The sequence below is a fragment of the Bombina bombina genome, chromosome 3 (genome assembly GCF_027579735.1).
Source record: "Bombina bombina isolate aBomBom1 chromosome 3, aBomBom1.pri, whole genome shotgun sequence".
Lineage (NCBI taxonomy): Eukaryota > Metazoa > Chordata > Amphibia > Anura > Bombinatoridae > Bombina > Bombina bombina.
Genome location: NC_069501.1, coordinates 701488300 through 701502111, shown reverse-complemented (window position 1 = coordinate 701502111; position 13812 = coordinate 701488300). Strand labels below are relative to the sequence as shown.

Below are 13812 nucleotides of genomic sequence, written 5' to 3'. Positions count from 1 at the left end.
TTGTTTACTTGCTGCCTAATACATCCCACCTATTGACAGGTGCCATTGTAACGATATAATCAATGCCAGAGTCATACTCAGTCACACTCTCAGTCAGTCACTCTCACTATATGTGAATACATGTTAAAAAGTAGTAAGGAGTGGTTCTTTTACTTTTTAAAATTTGGAATTTAATATATGTACCTATTCTAAACTGGTACAAATAGTACACATCATTCCTATTTTGAACCAAATACACTAATAGAGCCCATTCAAATATCCTGAAACTTAGTAACTGGTTATTTTTACAATTAAACATTTAGAAAAAAAAAACAAAAAAAAAAAAAACAAGCAAACCACAAAAAAGTACTCCAAGATCAAATGTTACGACACAAAAATAAATGCATAGGCACATTGTTTTATGAACTAGACATGCTATATTCAACACAAATATCAGATTAAAAAAAGCCAACATCTCACCATTAGGGTGCCAGATTTCTGTAATAAATTTCATTTTCGGAGGCCTTAGAGGATAATCTTTTGGAAAAGTAAGATGAGCCTTGAAAACACCACCTTCACTAGGAAGAAGACAGAAAAAAAAATAGAGGTTACTATCAAAGAAAGTAGACATTTAATACAAAATGTGTGCCAATATATTACAAATACACATTATTATTGCTTGGTGCCTTGCAGGTGCCCCATCTCATTAGTAAACCTACAAGTCCTTACTATTGGGAATTCAGTACCTTACCGCCAGACACCCTACACCAGAACTTTTAATCCCTCCCACTCCCTATACCTCCTAGTCCAGTGATGGCGAACCGTGACACTCCAGATGCTTCAGAACTACATTTCCCATGATGCTCGACTGGACTTCAGAGTGCCTAAGCATCATGGGAAATGTAGTTCTGAAACATCTGGAGAGCCAAGGTTTGCCATCACTGTTCTAGTCTATCGTATAGCCAAGTAAAGTAGAAACAAAACGTAGGAAAGAGAGTAAAGTAAAGAGGTGCAAATTAGAACTCCTGCCAACTATAAAGAAACAAATAAACTTGGGCACGTCTCATGGACTCTCACCACAAAGAAAAATGAATTTATTCAGGTAAGCATAAATTATGTTTTCATTAAAGGGACACTGAACCCAAATTTTGTCTTTCGTGATTTAGATAGAGCATGAAATTTTAAGCAACTTTCTAATATACTCCAATTATCAAATTTTCTTCATTCTCTTGGTATCTTTATTTGAAATGCAAGAATGTAAGTTTAGATGCCGGCCCATTTTTGGTGAACAACCTGGATTGTTCTTGCTTATTGGTGGATAAATTCATCCACCAATAAAAAAAAGTGTTCTCCAGAGTGCTGAACCAAAAAAAAAAATACTTAGATGCCTTCTTTTCAAATAAAGATAGCAAGAGAGGCAAGGAAATTTGATAATAGGAGTAAATTAGAAAGTTGCTTAAAATGTCATGCTCTATGTGAATCACGAAAGAAAAAATTAGGGTTCAGTGTCCCTTTAAGGCACTGAGTCCACAAGTTTTTACTATTTGGAATACCCAGCTGTGAAGTTCACAAAAATTGGGTGGGACAAAATAAAAGGCAGGCACCTATTTACTAGACACTTCAGTCTGAAGAAATTATCTGCCAAAAGCGGCTTCAGTGGAGGCAAAAAACCCCCCTCAAAACAGAGTTTGGTAAATGTGCGTAATGATGACCAAGTTATTGCCTTGCACATCTGATGCACTGAATCCTCATTCTAGAATGCCCAGGAAGTAGAGACAGAATGGGTAGAATAATCTTTATGAATCAAAATTATTTAACCAAGAGGCTAAAGAAGCAGGCATAGCCTTCTGTTCCTTACGCTTACCCGAAAAATTAAACTAACTGGAATATTGCCTAAACGGTCAAGTAGCTTGCAGATATTATAAAGCTCTAACCACATCTAAATTATGTAATAACCGCTCTTTTGAATTCTTTGGATTTGGACATAACCAAGGAACTACAATCTCTTGGTTAATGTTTTCTGCAGTTACCAACTTAGGTAAAAGAATATGATGGGTATGTGGTCAGCCTTATCTTGATGAGAAGCCAAATATGGTACTTTACAAGAAAGCGCAATAATTCAGATACTATTCTGGTCGAGGAAATAACCAGAAAACACAATTCTCAATAACAAGATTCCATGGAGGAGTAAGTGACTTTACAACTGGTCTGATTCTATATAAAGCTTGAATATCTGGAAGTCTTGCTATCCTCCGGTGGAATAACACAGAAAGAGCAGAAATATAACCCTTCAAAGTACTGCAAGTCAAACTCTTATCCAACCCATCGTAAATAAATTGTAGAATTTGAAATGACTGCCAACTAAAACCTCTTAACACACCAGGAAAGATAAATCTTCCATACCTTTTCAAGATTCATTATCCTCAGGCATAGTACCCCAGTATTGGTGTAAAGCTGATGGGGTGCCACTCTTCAAAAAGGGAAGCAGGGATGATCCAGGAAGCTATAGACCAGTTAGTCTGTCATCAATAGAGGGGAAGATATTTGAAGGGATTATATTGATGACCATATTCATGTAAACAAGATTATGAGTTCAAATCAGCATGGTTTTATGAGAAATAGATCATGTCAAACTAATCTAATTAGATTCTACAAAGAAGTAAGTAAAATATAGATAGAGGAATCAGAAGATGTGATATACTTAGACTTTGCAAAGGCGTTGGATACAGTGCCACATGAGAGATTAATGCACAAAATTAAGGGACTGGGATTAGCTGAAAATGTTAGCTCATGGATAAATAACTGGATAAAAGATAGGGAGCAACAAGTAGTAGTGAATAGATCATACTCAGATTGGACAAAGGTAATCAGTGGAGTCCCCCAGGGATCAGTACTTGGCCCTGTTCTTTTTAATATTTTTATTAATGATTTGGACAAGGATTAAATAGCGACATTTCTGCCGATGATACTAAGTTAAGTAAGGTCATTAGGTCAGAGCAGGAATAACTTTCATTACAAAGGGATCTGCAAAAATTAGAAGTATGGGTAGGTAAATGGAAAATGAGATTTAATACAGGAAAATGCAAGGTTCTACATTTTGGAAGTAAAAATAAGCAGGCAATGTAATATTTAAATGGGACAAGACTTAGCCAAACAGAGGAGGAAAGGGATTTGGGATTAGTAATAGATAAAAAGCTAAAGATGGGTGCACAATGCTTGGCAGCGGCTTCAACGGCTAATAAGATACTAGCATGTATTATAAGAGGCATTGATTCAAGAGAGGAAAGCATAATTATGTCACTAAAACCTCACTTTGAGTATGCAGTTCTGGGGACCGATCGCAAAAAAAGATATTGCAGAACTAGAAAAAGTTCAGAGAAGGACCACAAAGCTAATAAGGGGAATGGAAATTTAAAGGGACATGAAACCCAATTTCTTTCTTTCATGATTTAGGAAGAGCATGTAATTTTAAACAACTTTCTAATTTACTTCTAGTATCTAATTTGCTTCAATCTCTTGATATGCTTTGCTGAGACACAAGTCTATAAATGTAAGGCCCCAATGCTGAATCAACTGATGAAAAACCTCCAGATTGAGACACCATTCCCCTGGATGGAAAGACTGACAATTCAAATAGTCTGCCTCCCAATTGTCGACCCCTGGAATTTTAATTGCTGAAACTGCACCAGGACAAAATACAGGCCACTTCCTCCATTGCCAGCCCACTGCAAGTACTTCCCTGATTGATGCAGGCTACTGAAGTTGTCCGATTGAAAACAAAATGCAAGGCACCTCTTCAAGAGAAGGCCAAGTCTGGAGAGCCCTGAATAATCATGCAAAGTTCTAGAACATTGATTGGAAACCTCTCCTCCTGAGGAAACTTAACTCCCTGCCAACTCGAAGATTTCCAGACTGTGCCCCAACGGGAAAGACTTGCATCTTTGGAAATGTTCTCCCAAAATGGATATTCCCTGATACATAACCTGCTGAGATGTCCACCAAGAAATCAATTGCCTTACTGAAGGATCTCACCAAATAATTTAAAGAAGAAAAAGGGAAAAAACGAAAGAGAGCTTGTTGCAATCCCCATTCCATTGATTCAACATGCAAAGCTGAAGAGGACGCAGATAAAAATTTGCAAAAAAAAAGGAAATTTATGCTTACCTGATAAATTGATTTCTTCTACGATACGACGAGTCCACGGATTCATCCTTACTTGTGGGATATTATCCTCCTGCTAACAGGAAGCGGCAAAGAGCACCACAGCAGAGCTGAATATATAGCTCCTCCCTTCTCTCCACCCCCAGTCATTCGACCGAAGGTATAGGAAGAGAAAAGAAAAGCTAAAAGGTGCAGAGGTGACTGAAGTTTTGAAAAAAAAAAAAATATAATCTGTCTAATATGACAGGGAGGGCCGTGGACTTGTCGTATCGTAGAAGAAATCAATTTTATCAGGTAAGCATAAATTTCCTTTTCTTCTACTAGATACGACGAGTCCACGGATTCATCCTTACTTGTGGGATACAATACCAAAGCAACAGGACATGGATGAATGGGAGGGACAAGACAGATACCTAAACGGAAGGCACCACTGCTTGAAGAACTTTTCTCCCAAAAATAGCCTCAGAAGAAGCAAAAGTATCAAATTTGTAAAATTTGGAAAAGGTATGAAGGGAGGACCAAGTCGCAGCCTTACAAATCTGTTCAACAGAAGCATCGTTTTTAAAAGCCCATGTGGAAGCCACCGCTCTAGTAGAATGAGCCGTAATTCTTTCAGGAGGTTGCAGTCCAGCCAAACTGATAATGCTTTTCAGCCAAAAAGAAAGAGGTAGTCGTAGCTTTTTGACCCCTACGCTTTCCAGAATAAACAACGAATAGGGAAGATGTTTGACGGAAATCCTTGGTCGCTTGTAAGTAAAACTTCAAGGCCCGAACCATGTCCAAATTATGTAACAGACGTTCCTTCTTAGACGAAGGATTAGGACACAAGGAAGGAACAACAATTTCCTGATTAATATTGAAACAACCTTAGGAAGGAATCCAGGTTTAGTACGCAAAACCACCCTATCAGAATGGAATATAAGATAAAGCAAATCACATTGTAACACAGAAAGCTCAGACACCCTTTGAGCAGAAGAGATAGCAACTAAGAACAAAACTTTCCAGGATAAAAGCTTAATATCCATGGAATGCAAAGGTTCAAACGGAACCACCTGAAGAACATTGAGAACTAAATTCAAACTCCATGGCAGAGCAACAGGTTTAAACACAGGCTTGATTCTGACTAAAGCCTGACAAAAAGACTGAACGTCTGGGACATCCATCAGACGCTTGTGTAGTAAAATTGACAAAGCAGAAATTTGTCCCTTTAAGGAACAAGCTGATAATCCCTTCTCCAATCCTTCTTGGAGAAAGGACAAAATCCTAGGAATTCTAACCCTACTCCATGAGTAGCCCTTGGATTCGCACCAATAAAGATATTTACGCCATATCTTATGGTAAATTTTCCTAGTGACAGGCTTTCGAGCCTGAATCAAGGTATCAATGACCGACTCAGAGAATCCCCGCTTAGATAAAATCAAGCGTTCAATCTCCAGGCAGTCAGCTGCAGAGAATTTAGATTTGGATGTTGGAACGGACCTTGGATGAGAAGGTCTTGTCTCAAGACCTTTGGTAAAATTGTTCGTATAGTCTCTATCTTGAACGATGGGACTCTGAGAAATTTGTTTAGACATTTGAGATCTAAAATCGGTCTGAAGGTTCTCTCTTTTTTGGGAGCCACGAACAGATTTGAGTAAAACCCCTGTCCTTGTTCTAGTTTTTGAACTGGACAAATTACATCCATGGTATAGAGGTCTTTTACACAGCGTAAGAACGCCTCTCTTTTTGTCTGGTCTACAGACAAACGTGAAAGATTAAATCTCCCTCTTGGGAGAAAATCATTCAATTCTAGCCGATACCCCCTGGGTCACAATTTCTAATGCCCAGGGATCGTGAACATTCCTTGCCAAAGTCTGAGCGAAGAGAGAATGTCTGCCCCCTACTAAATCCGGTCCCGGATCGGGGGCTGCCCCTTCATGCTGTCTTGGTAGCAGCAGCGGGCTTCTTAACTTGTTTACCTTTATTCCAGGCCTGGTTAGGTCTCCAGACTGACTTGGATTGTGCAAAATTCCCCTCCTGCTTTGTTGCGGAAGTAGAGGGTCCACCTTTAAAGTTTCAAAAGGAACGAAAATGATTTTGTTTAGCCCTCATTTTAACAGTCTTATCCAGAGGTAGGGCATGACCTTTACCTCCAGTAACGTCAGAAATGATTTCCTTGAGTTTAGGCCCGAATAGGGTCTTGCCTTTAAAAGGAATAGCTAAAAGCTTAGATTTTGATGATACATCAACAGACCAAGATTTAAGCTATAACGCTCTATGCGCTAAAATGGCAAAGCCTGCATTTTTTGCCACTAATTTAGCCATTTGAAAAGCGGCATCGGTAATAAAAGAATTAGCTAACTTGAGAACCTTAATTCTATCCAAAATATCATATAATGGGGTCTCGACCTTAAGATACTCCTCTAGAGCCTCAAACCAAAAAGCTGCTGCAGTAGTAACTGGAACAATGCACGCTATAGGTTGTAGAAGAAAACCCTGATGAATAAACAATTTCTTTAAAAGACCCTCTAATTTTTTTATCCATAGGATCTTAGAAAGCACAACTGTCCTCAATAGGTATAGTTGTATGCTTAACCAGGGTAGAAATAGCTCCCTTCACCTTAGGGACCGTCTGCCAGGAATCCCGAATGGTGTCAGATATGGGAAACATTTTCTTAAAAGTAGGAGGGGGAGAGAACAGAATGCCTGGTCTGTCCCATTCCTTAATAACAATGTCCGAAATCCTTTTAGGGACCGGAAAAACATTAGTGTAAGTAGGAACCTCTAGATATTTATCCATTTTACACAATTTCTCTGGCAGCATTACAATAGGGTCACAATCATCCAGAGTCGCTAAACCTCCCGGAGTAACAGGCGGAGGTGTTCAAGCTTAAATTTAAAGGCCGTCACGTCCGAGTCTGTTTGAGGGAACACATTTCCTGAGTCTGAAAGCTCTCCCTCAGACAGCAATTCCCCTACCCCCAACTCAGAACACTGTGAGGGTACATCAGAGATGGCCAATAAAGCATCAGAGGGCTCAGCATTTACTCTAATACTGGACCTACTGCGCTTACCCTGTAAACCTGGCAGTTTAGATAATACCTCTAAGGGTAGTAGACATAATGAAAAAAACAACAATCTGAAAAACGGTACTGCGCCTTTAAGAGTAAAAAAGCGTACAATTTTTCCAAAACTGCTTTAAAATGTTATAACTCACAATTTTAGCATATATAGGTGTCTTATCTTGTAACCTAAGATTGCACCACAAGTAAGGGACAATTAACCCTCTATGAGAAAAAACGTTACCCAAAAACGTTACAAAAAAACATAATTTATGCTTACCTGATAAATTTATTTCTCTTGTAGTGTGTTCAGTCCACGGGTCATCCATTACTTATGGGATATATTCTCCTTCCCAACAGGAAGTTGCAAGAGCATCACCCAAGCAGAGCTGCTATATAGCTCCTCCCCTCACATGTCATATCCAGTCATTCGACCGAAACAAGACGAGAAAGGAGAAACTATAAGGTGCAGTGGTGACTGGAGTTATAATTTTAAAATTTAGAACCTGCCTTAAAAAGACAGGGTGGGCCGTGGACTGAACACACTACAAGAGAAATAAATTTATCAGGTAAGCATAAATTATGTTTTCTCTTGTTAAGCGTGTTCAGTCCACGGGTCATCCATTACTTATGGGATACCAATACCAAAGCTAAGTACACGGATGATGGGAGGGACAAGGCAGGAACATTAAACAGAAGGAACCACTGCCTGTAGAACCTTTCTCCCAAAACCAGCCTCCGAAGAAGCGAAAGTGTCAAATTTGTAAAATTTGGAAAAAGTATGAAGTGAAGACCAAGTTGCAGCCTTGCAAATCTGTTCAACAGAGGCCTCATTCTTAAAGGCCCAGGTGGAAGCCACAGCTCTAGTGGAATGAGCTGTAATTCTTTCAGGAGGCTGCTGTCCAGCAGTCTCATAGGCTAAACGTATTATGCTACAAAGCCAAAAAGACAGAGGTAGCCGAAGCCTTTTGACCTCTCCTCTGTCCAGAGTAAACGACAAACAGAGAAGAAGTTTGTCTAAAATCTTTAGTTGCCTGTAAGTAGAACTTCAGAGCACGGACCATGTCTAGATTATGCAAAAGACGTTCCTTCTTTGAAGAAGGATTAGGACATAATGATGGAACAACAATCTCTTGATTGATATTCCTGTTAGAAACAACATTAGGCAAAAACCCAGGTTTAGTACGCAGTACTACCTTGTCTGAATGAAAGATCAGATAAGGAGAATCACAATGTAATGCAGATAACTCAGAGACTCTTCGAGCCGAGGAAATAGCCATCAAAAACAAAACTTTCCAAGATAAAAGCTTAATATCAATGGAATGAAGGGGATCAAACGGAACACCCTGAAGAACTTTAAGAACCAAGTTTAAGCTCCACGGAGGAGCAACAGCTTTAAACACAGGCTTAATTCTAGCCAAAGCCTGACAAAAGGCCTGGACGTCCGGATTCTCTGCCAGACGCTTGTGTAAAAGAATAGACAGAGCTGAAATCTGTCCCTTTAGCGAACTAGCGGATAAACCCTTTTCTAAACCCTCTTGTAGAAAAGCCAATATCCTAGGAATCCTAACCTTACTCCATGAGTAACTCTTGGATTCGCACCAATATAAATATTTACGCCATATCTTATGGTAAATTTTTCTGGTCACAGGTTTCCGAGCCTGTATTAATGTATCAATAACCGAATCCGAAAACCCACGCTTTGATAGAATCAAGCGTTCAATTTCCAGGCAGTCAGCCTCAGAGAAATTAGGTTTGGATGGTTGAAAGGACCCTGAATTAGAAGGTCCTGCCTCAGAGGAAGAGACCATGGTGGACAGGACGACATGTCCACTAGGTCTGCATACCAGGTCCTGCATGGCCACGCAGGCGCTATCAGAATTACCGATGCCCTCTCCTGTTTGATCCTGGCAATCAGCCGAGGTAGCAACGGAAATGGTGGAAACACATAAGCTATGTTGAAAACCCAAGGGGCTGCTAATGCATCTACCAGCACCGCTCCCGGGTCCCTGGACCTGGATCCGTAACAAGGAAGCTTCGCGTTCTGGCGAGATGCTATGAGATCCAGATCCGGTTCGCCCCAACGACGAATCAGTTGAGCAAATACCTCCGGGTGAAGTTCCCACTCTCCCGGATGAAAAGTCTGGCGACTTAGGAAATCCGCCTCCCAGTTCTCTACGCCTGGGATGTAAATCGCTGACAGGTGGCAAGAGTGAGACTCTGCCCAGCGAATTATCTTCGAGACTTCCAACATCGCTAGGGAACTCCTGGTTCCCCCTTGATGATTGATGTAAGCCACAGTCGTGATATTGTCCGACTGAAATCTGATGAACCTCAGTTTTGCTAACTGAGGCCAAGCTAGAAGAGCATTGAATATTGCTCTTAATTCTAGAATGTTTATTGGAAGGAGTTTCTCCTCCTGAGTCCACGATCCCTGAGCCTTCAGGGAATTCCAGACTGCTCCCCAGCCTAGAAGGCTGGCATCCGTTGTTACAATCGTCCAATCTGGTCTGCGAAAGGTCATTCCTTTGGACAGATGAACCGGTGACAACCACCAGAGAAGAGAATCTCTGGTCTTCTGGTCCAGATTTAGCAAAGGGGACAGATCTGAGTAATCCCCGTTCCATTGACTGAGCATGCATAGTTGCAGCGGTCTGAGATGCAGGCGCGCAAATGGCACTATGTCCATTGCCGCGACCATTAAGCCGATTACCTCCATGCACTGAGCTACTGATGGGCTTTGAACGGAATGAAGGACACGGCAAGCATTGAGAATCTTTGATAACCTGGACTCCGTCAGGTAAATCTTCCTCTCTACAGAATCTATAAGAGTCCCTAGAAAAGGAACCTTTGTGAGTGGTAACAGAGAACTCTTTTCCACGTTCACTTTCCACCCATGCGACCTCAGAAAAGCTAGAACTATCTCTGTATGAGACTTTGCATTCTGAAAACTTGACGCTTGTATCAGAATGTCGTCTAGGTACGGAGCCACCGCTATGCCTCGTGGTCTTAGTACCGCCAGAAGTGAGCCCAGAACCTTTGTAAAAATTCTCGGGGCCGTGGCTAACCCGAAGGGAAGAGCCACAAACTGGTAATGCCTGTCTAGAAAGGCAAACCTTAGGTACCGATAATGATCTTTGTGAATCGGTATATGAAGGTAAGCATCCTTTAAGTCCACCGTGGTCATATATTGACCCTCTTGGATCATGGGTAGGATGGTTCGAATGGTTTCCATCTTGAACGATGGTACCCTTAGGAATTTGTTTAAGATCTTTAAGTCCAAGATTGGTCTGAAGGTTCCCTCTTTTTTGGGAACCACAAATAGATTTGAGTAAAATCCTTGTCCCTGTTCCGATCGCGGAACTGAGTGGATCACTCCCATGATTAAGAGGTCTTGTACACATTGTAGAAATGCCTCTCTCTTTACTAGGTTTGTCGATAACCTCGAAAGATGGAACCTCCCTTGTGGAGGAGAGGTTTTGAAATCCAGAAGGTATCCCTGAGATATAATCTTTAACGTCCAGGGATCCTGCACATCTCTTGCCCAAGCCTGGACAAAGAGAGAAAGTCTGCCCCCCACTAAATCCGTCTCCGGATAGGGGGCCCTGTCTTCATGCTGTCTTAGGGGCGGGAGTAGGCTTTCTGGCCTGCTTGCCCTTGTTCCATGACTGGTTGCCTTTCCAACCCTGTAGCAGTAGTTCCTTCCTGTTTTGGAGCGGGGGAAGTCGATGCTGCTCCTGCCTTGAAGTTACGAAAGGCACGAAAATTAGACTGTTTGGCCTTTGGTTTGGCCCTGTCCTGAGGAAGGGCGTGGCCCTTACCTCCCGTAATGTCAGCAATAATTTCCTTCAAGCCGGGCCCGAATAAGGTCTGCCCTTTGAAAGGAATGTTAAGTAGCTTAGACTTGGAAGTTACATCCGCTGACCAGGATTTAAGCCAGAGCGCTCTGCGCGCCTGTATGGTGAATCCAGAATTTTTAGCCGTAAGTTTGGTTAGATGTACTACGGCATCTGAAACAAACGCATTAGCTTGCTTAAGGGTTCTAACTTTGCTCAAAGCCTCATCCAATTGCTCTGTGCGAATCGCCTCTTCCAGAGACTCAAACCAGAATGCCGCTGCAGCCGTGACATGCAAGTCTCGTGTGGTGGCGTCTATAGGGAACATTTTTCTAAATATCGGGGGAGCGGAAAAAGGCACACCGGGTCTATCCCACTCCTTACTAATAATTTCTGTAAGTCTTTTTGGTATAGGAAAAACGTCAGTACACACCGGTACCGCATAGTATCTATCCAACCTACACAATTTCTCTGGAATTGCCACCGTGTCGCAATCATTCAGAGCCGCTAATACCTCCCCTAGTAACACACGGAGGTTCTCAAGCTTAAATTTAAAATTTGAAATTTCTGAATCCGGTCTCCCCGGATCAGAACCGTCACCGACAGAATGAAGCTCACCGTCCTCATGATCTGCAAATTGTGACGCAGTATCTGACATGGCTCTCGTGTCATCAGCGCGCTCTGTCCTTAACCCAGAGCTATCGCGTTTGCCCCTTAATTCGGGCATATTATATAATACTTCTTTCATAACATTAGCCATATCATGTAAAGTGATTTGTAAGGGCCTAGATGTACTTGGCGTCTCAATCCTACGCATCTCCCGAGCGGGAGACGCAGGTACTGACATGTGAGGAGAGTTAGGCGGCATAACTTCCCCCTCGTTGTCTGGTGATAGTTTCTTTATTTAGTGTATTATTAGCAGAGGATTGCACCCATTGGCAAAAGGATGATTAACCCCTCAATACCCAAAACGGATAAAACAGATATCAATTAAGATTTAACGTTTTTAATCACAGTCAGCACACTGTCACAGATCTGCTGTGACTGATTACCTCCCTCACAAATGAATTTTGCAGACCCCTGAGCTCTCTAGAGACGTCCTGGATCAAGGAGGAAGAAGCAGGAAGACTGTGCAAGAATTTTAACTGTGCAACAAGGCGCTAAAACAAGGTCCCTCCCACTCCTATCACAACAGTGGGAGCCCTGATATAATGGTTTCCATGCAGAAAAATATGTTAGCCATGTGAAAAATAATTCATGCCCAAAGCGATTTATCACCAAAGTACCTCACAAAAACGAATAACATGCCAGTAAACGTTTTATTAAAAAACAAAATTTTCCAATGTCATGCAAAGTTATCACTAAGCCTGCTACCAGTCGCTACCACTGCAGATAAGGCTTAAGTATTATTTCAGTTTTAACAGTATTTTCTCAGTCAAATTCTAGTCCCTAGAAAATAACTTGACTGCGCATACATTTATCAGCCTGATACCAGTTGCCACTACTGCATTTAAGGCTGTACTTACATCATACGGTAATAGCAGTATTTTCTTAGTCAATTCCATTCCCAGAAAATAAAGTACTGCACATACCTCATTTGCGGAGGACCCCGCATGCTATTCCCAGTTTCTGAAGTTACCCCACTCCTCAGAATGTCGAGAACAGCCAGTGGATCTTAGTTACGCCTGCTAAGATCATAGAAAAAAAAAAACGCAGGCAGTTTCTTCTTCCAAATACTGCCTGAGATAGAAAAACAGCACACTCCGGTGCCATTTAAAATAACAAACTTTTGATTGAAGAATAGTTAAGTAAAAACTCCAGCTCCTCTCGCGACCTCCTTCTTTGTTGAGGGTTGCAAGAGAATGACTGGGTATGACATGTGAGGGGAGGAGCTATATAGCAGCTCTGCTTGGGTGATCCTCTTGCAACTTCCTGTTGGGAAGGAGAATATATCCCATAAGTAATGGATGACCCGTGGACTGAACACACTTAACAAGAGAAATAGAATAGCAACCCTCTGCACCTCGCCACAGCTCTGCTGTGGCGCCTACCTGCCCTCAGGGGTCTGAGAAATCTCAATATCACTTCGTTAGGCTATGTCTTCAGCTTAGTGATATACATTCAGCTTAGGCCCACCAGAGCTGGTGCTTGCTGCCTTCATATGAAAATCAACTGCGCAACTGAGGCGTGAAATTAGGCCCCGCCCATCCTATGCTATGTCTCTCTGCCTAGTAAAAACCGCTGTAAAGCGGTATAGCAACTAGCCATGTGGGTTTTTAGTATTCCCCAATACACCTATAAGCCATGTGAAAAACATAATTTATGCTTACCTGATAAATTCCTTTCTTCTGTTGTGTGATCAGTCCACGGGTCATCATTACTTCTGGGATATAACTCCTCCCCAACAGGAAATGCAAGAGGATTCACCCAGCAGAGCTGCATATAGCTCCTCCCCTCTACGTCACTCCCAGTCATTCGACCAAGAATCAACGAGAAAGGAGAAACCAAGGGTGAAGTGGTGACTGGAGTATAATTTAAAAGATATTTACCTGCCTTAAAAAACAGGGCGGGCCGTGGACTGATCACACAACAGAAGAAAGGAATTTATCAGGTAAGCATAAATTATGTTTTCTTCTGTTATGTGTGATCAGTCCACGGGTCATCATTACTTCTGGGATACCAATACCAAAGCAAAAGTACACGGATGACGGGAGGGATAGGCAGGCTCATTATACAGAAGGAACCACTGCCTGAAGAACCTTTCTCCCAAAAATAGCCTCCGAAGAAGCAAAAGT

The 13812-nt window shown here is 41.6% G+C and overlaps 1 protein-coding gene across 2 annotated transcripts in view; it reads right to left on the bottom strand.

Annotated features, from left to right (window-relative positions):
* The window catches only part of UBE2G1 (ubiquitin conjugating enzyme E2 G1), a 218928-nt gene that overhangs the window by 106727 nt on the left and 98389 nt on the right, over window positions 1–13812 (bottom strand). For both annotated transcript variants that reach the window (XM_053707499.1, XM_053707498.1), the window contains exon 3: window positions 460–557. In XM_053707499.1, the coding sequence (XP_053563474.1) occupies window positions 460–557 (98 nt within the window). The remainder of the gene's footprint in view (window positions 1–459; window positions 558–13812) is intronic.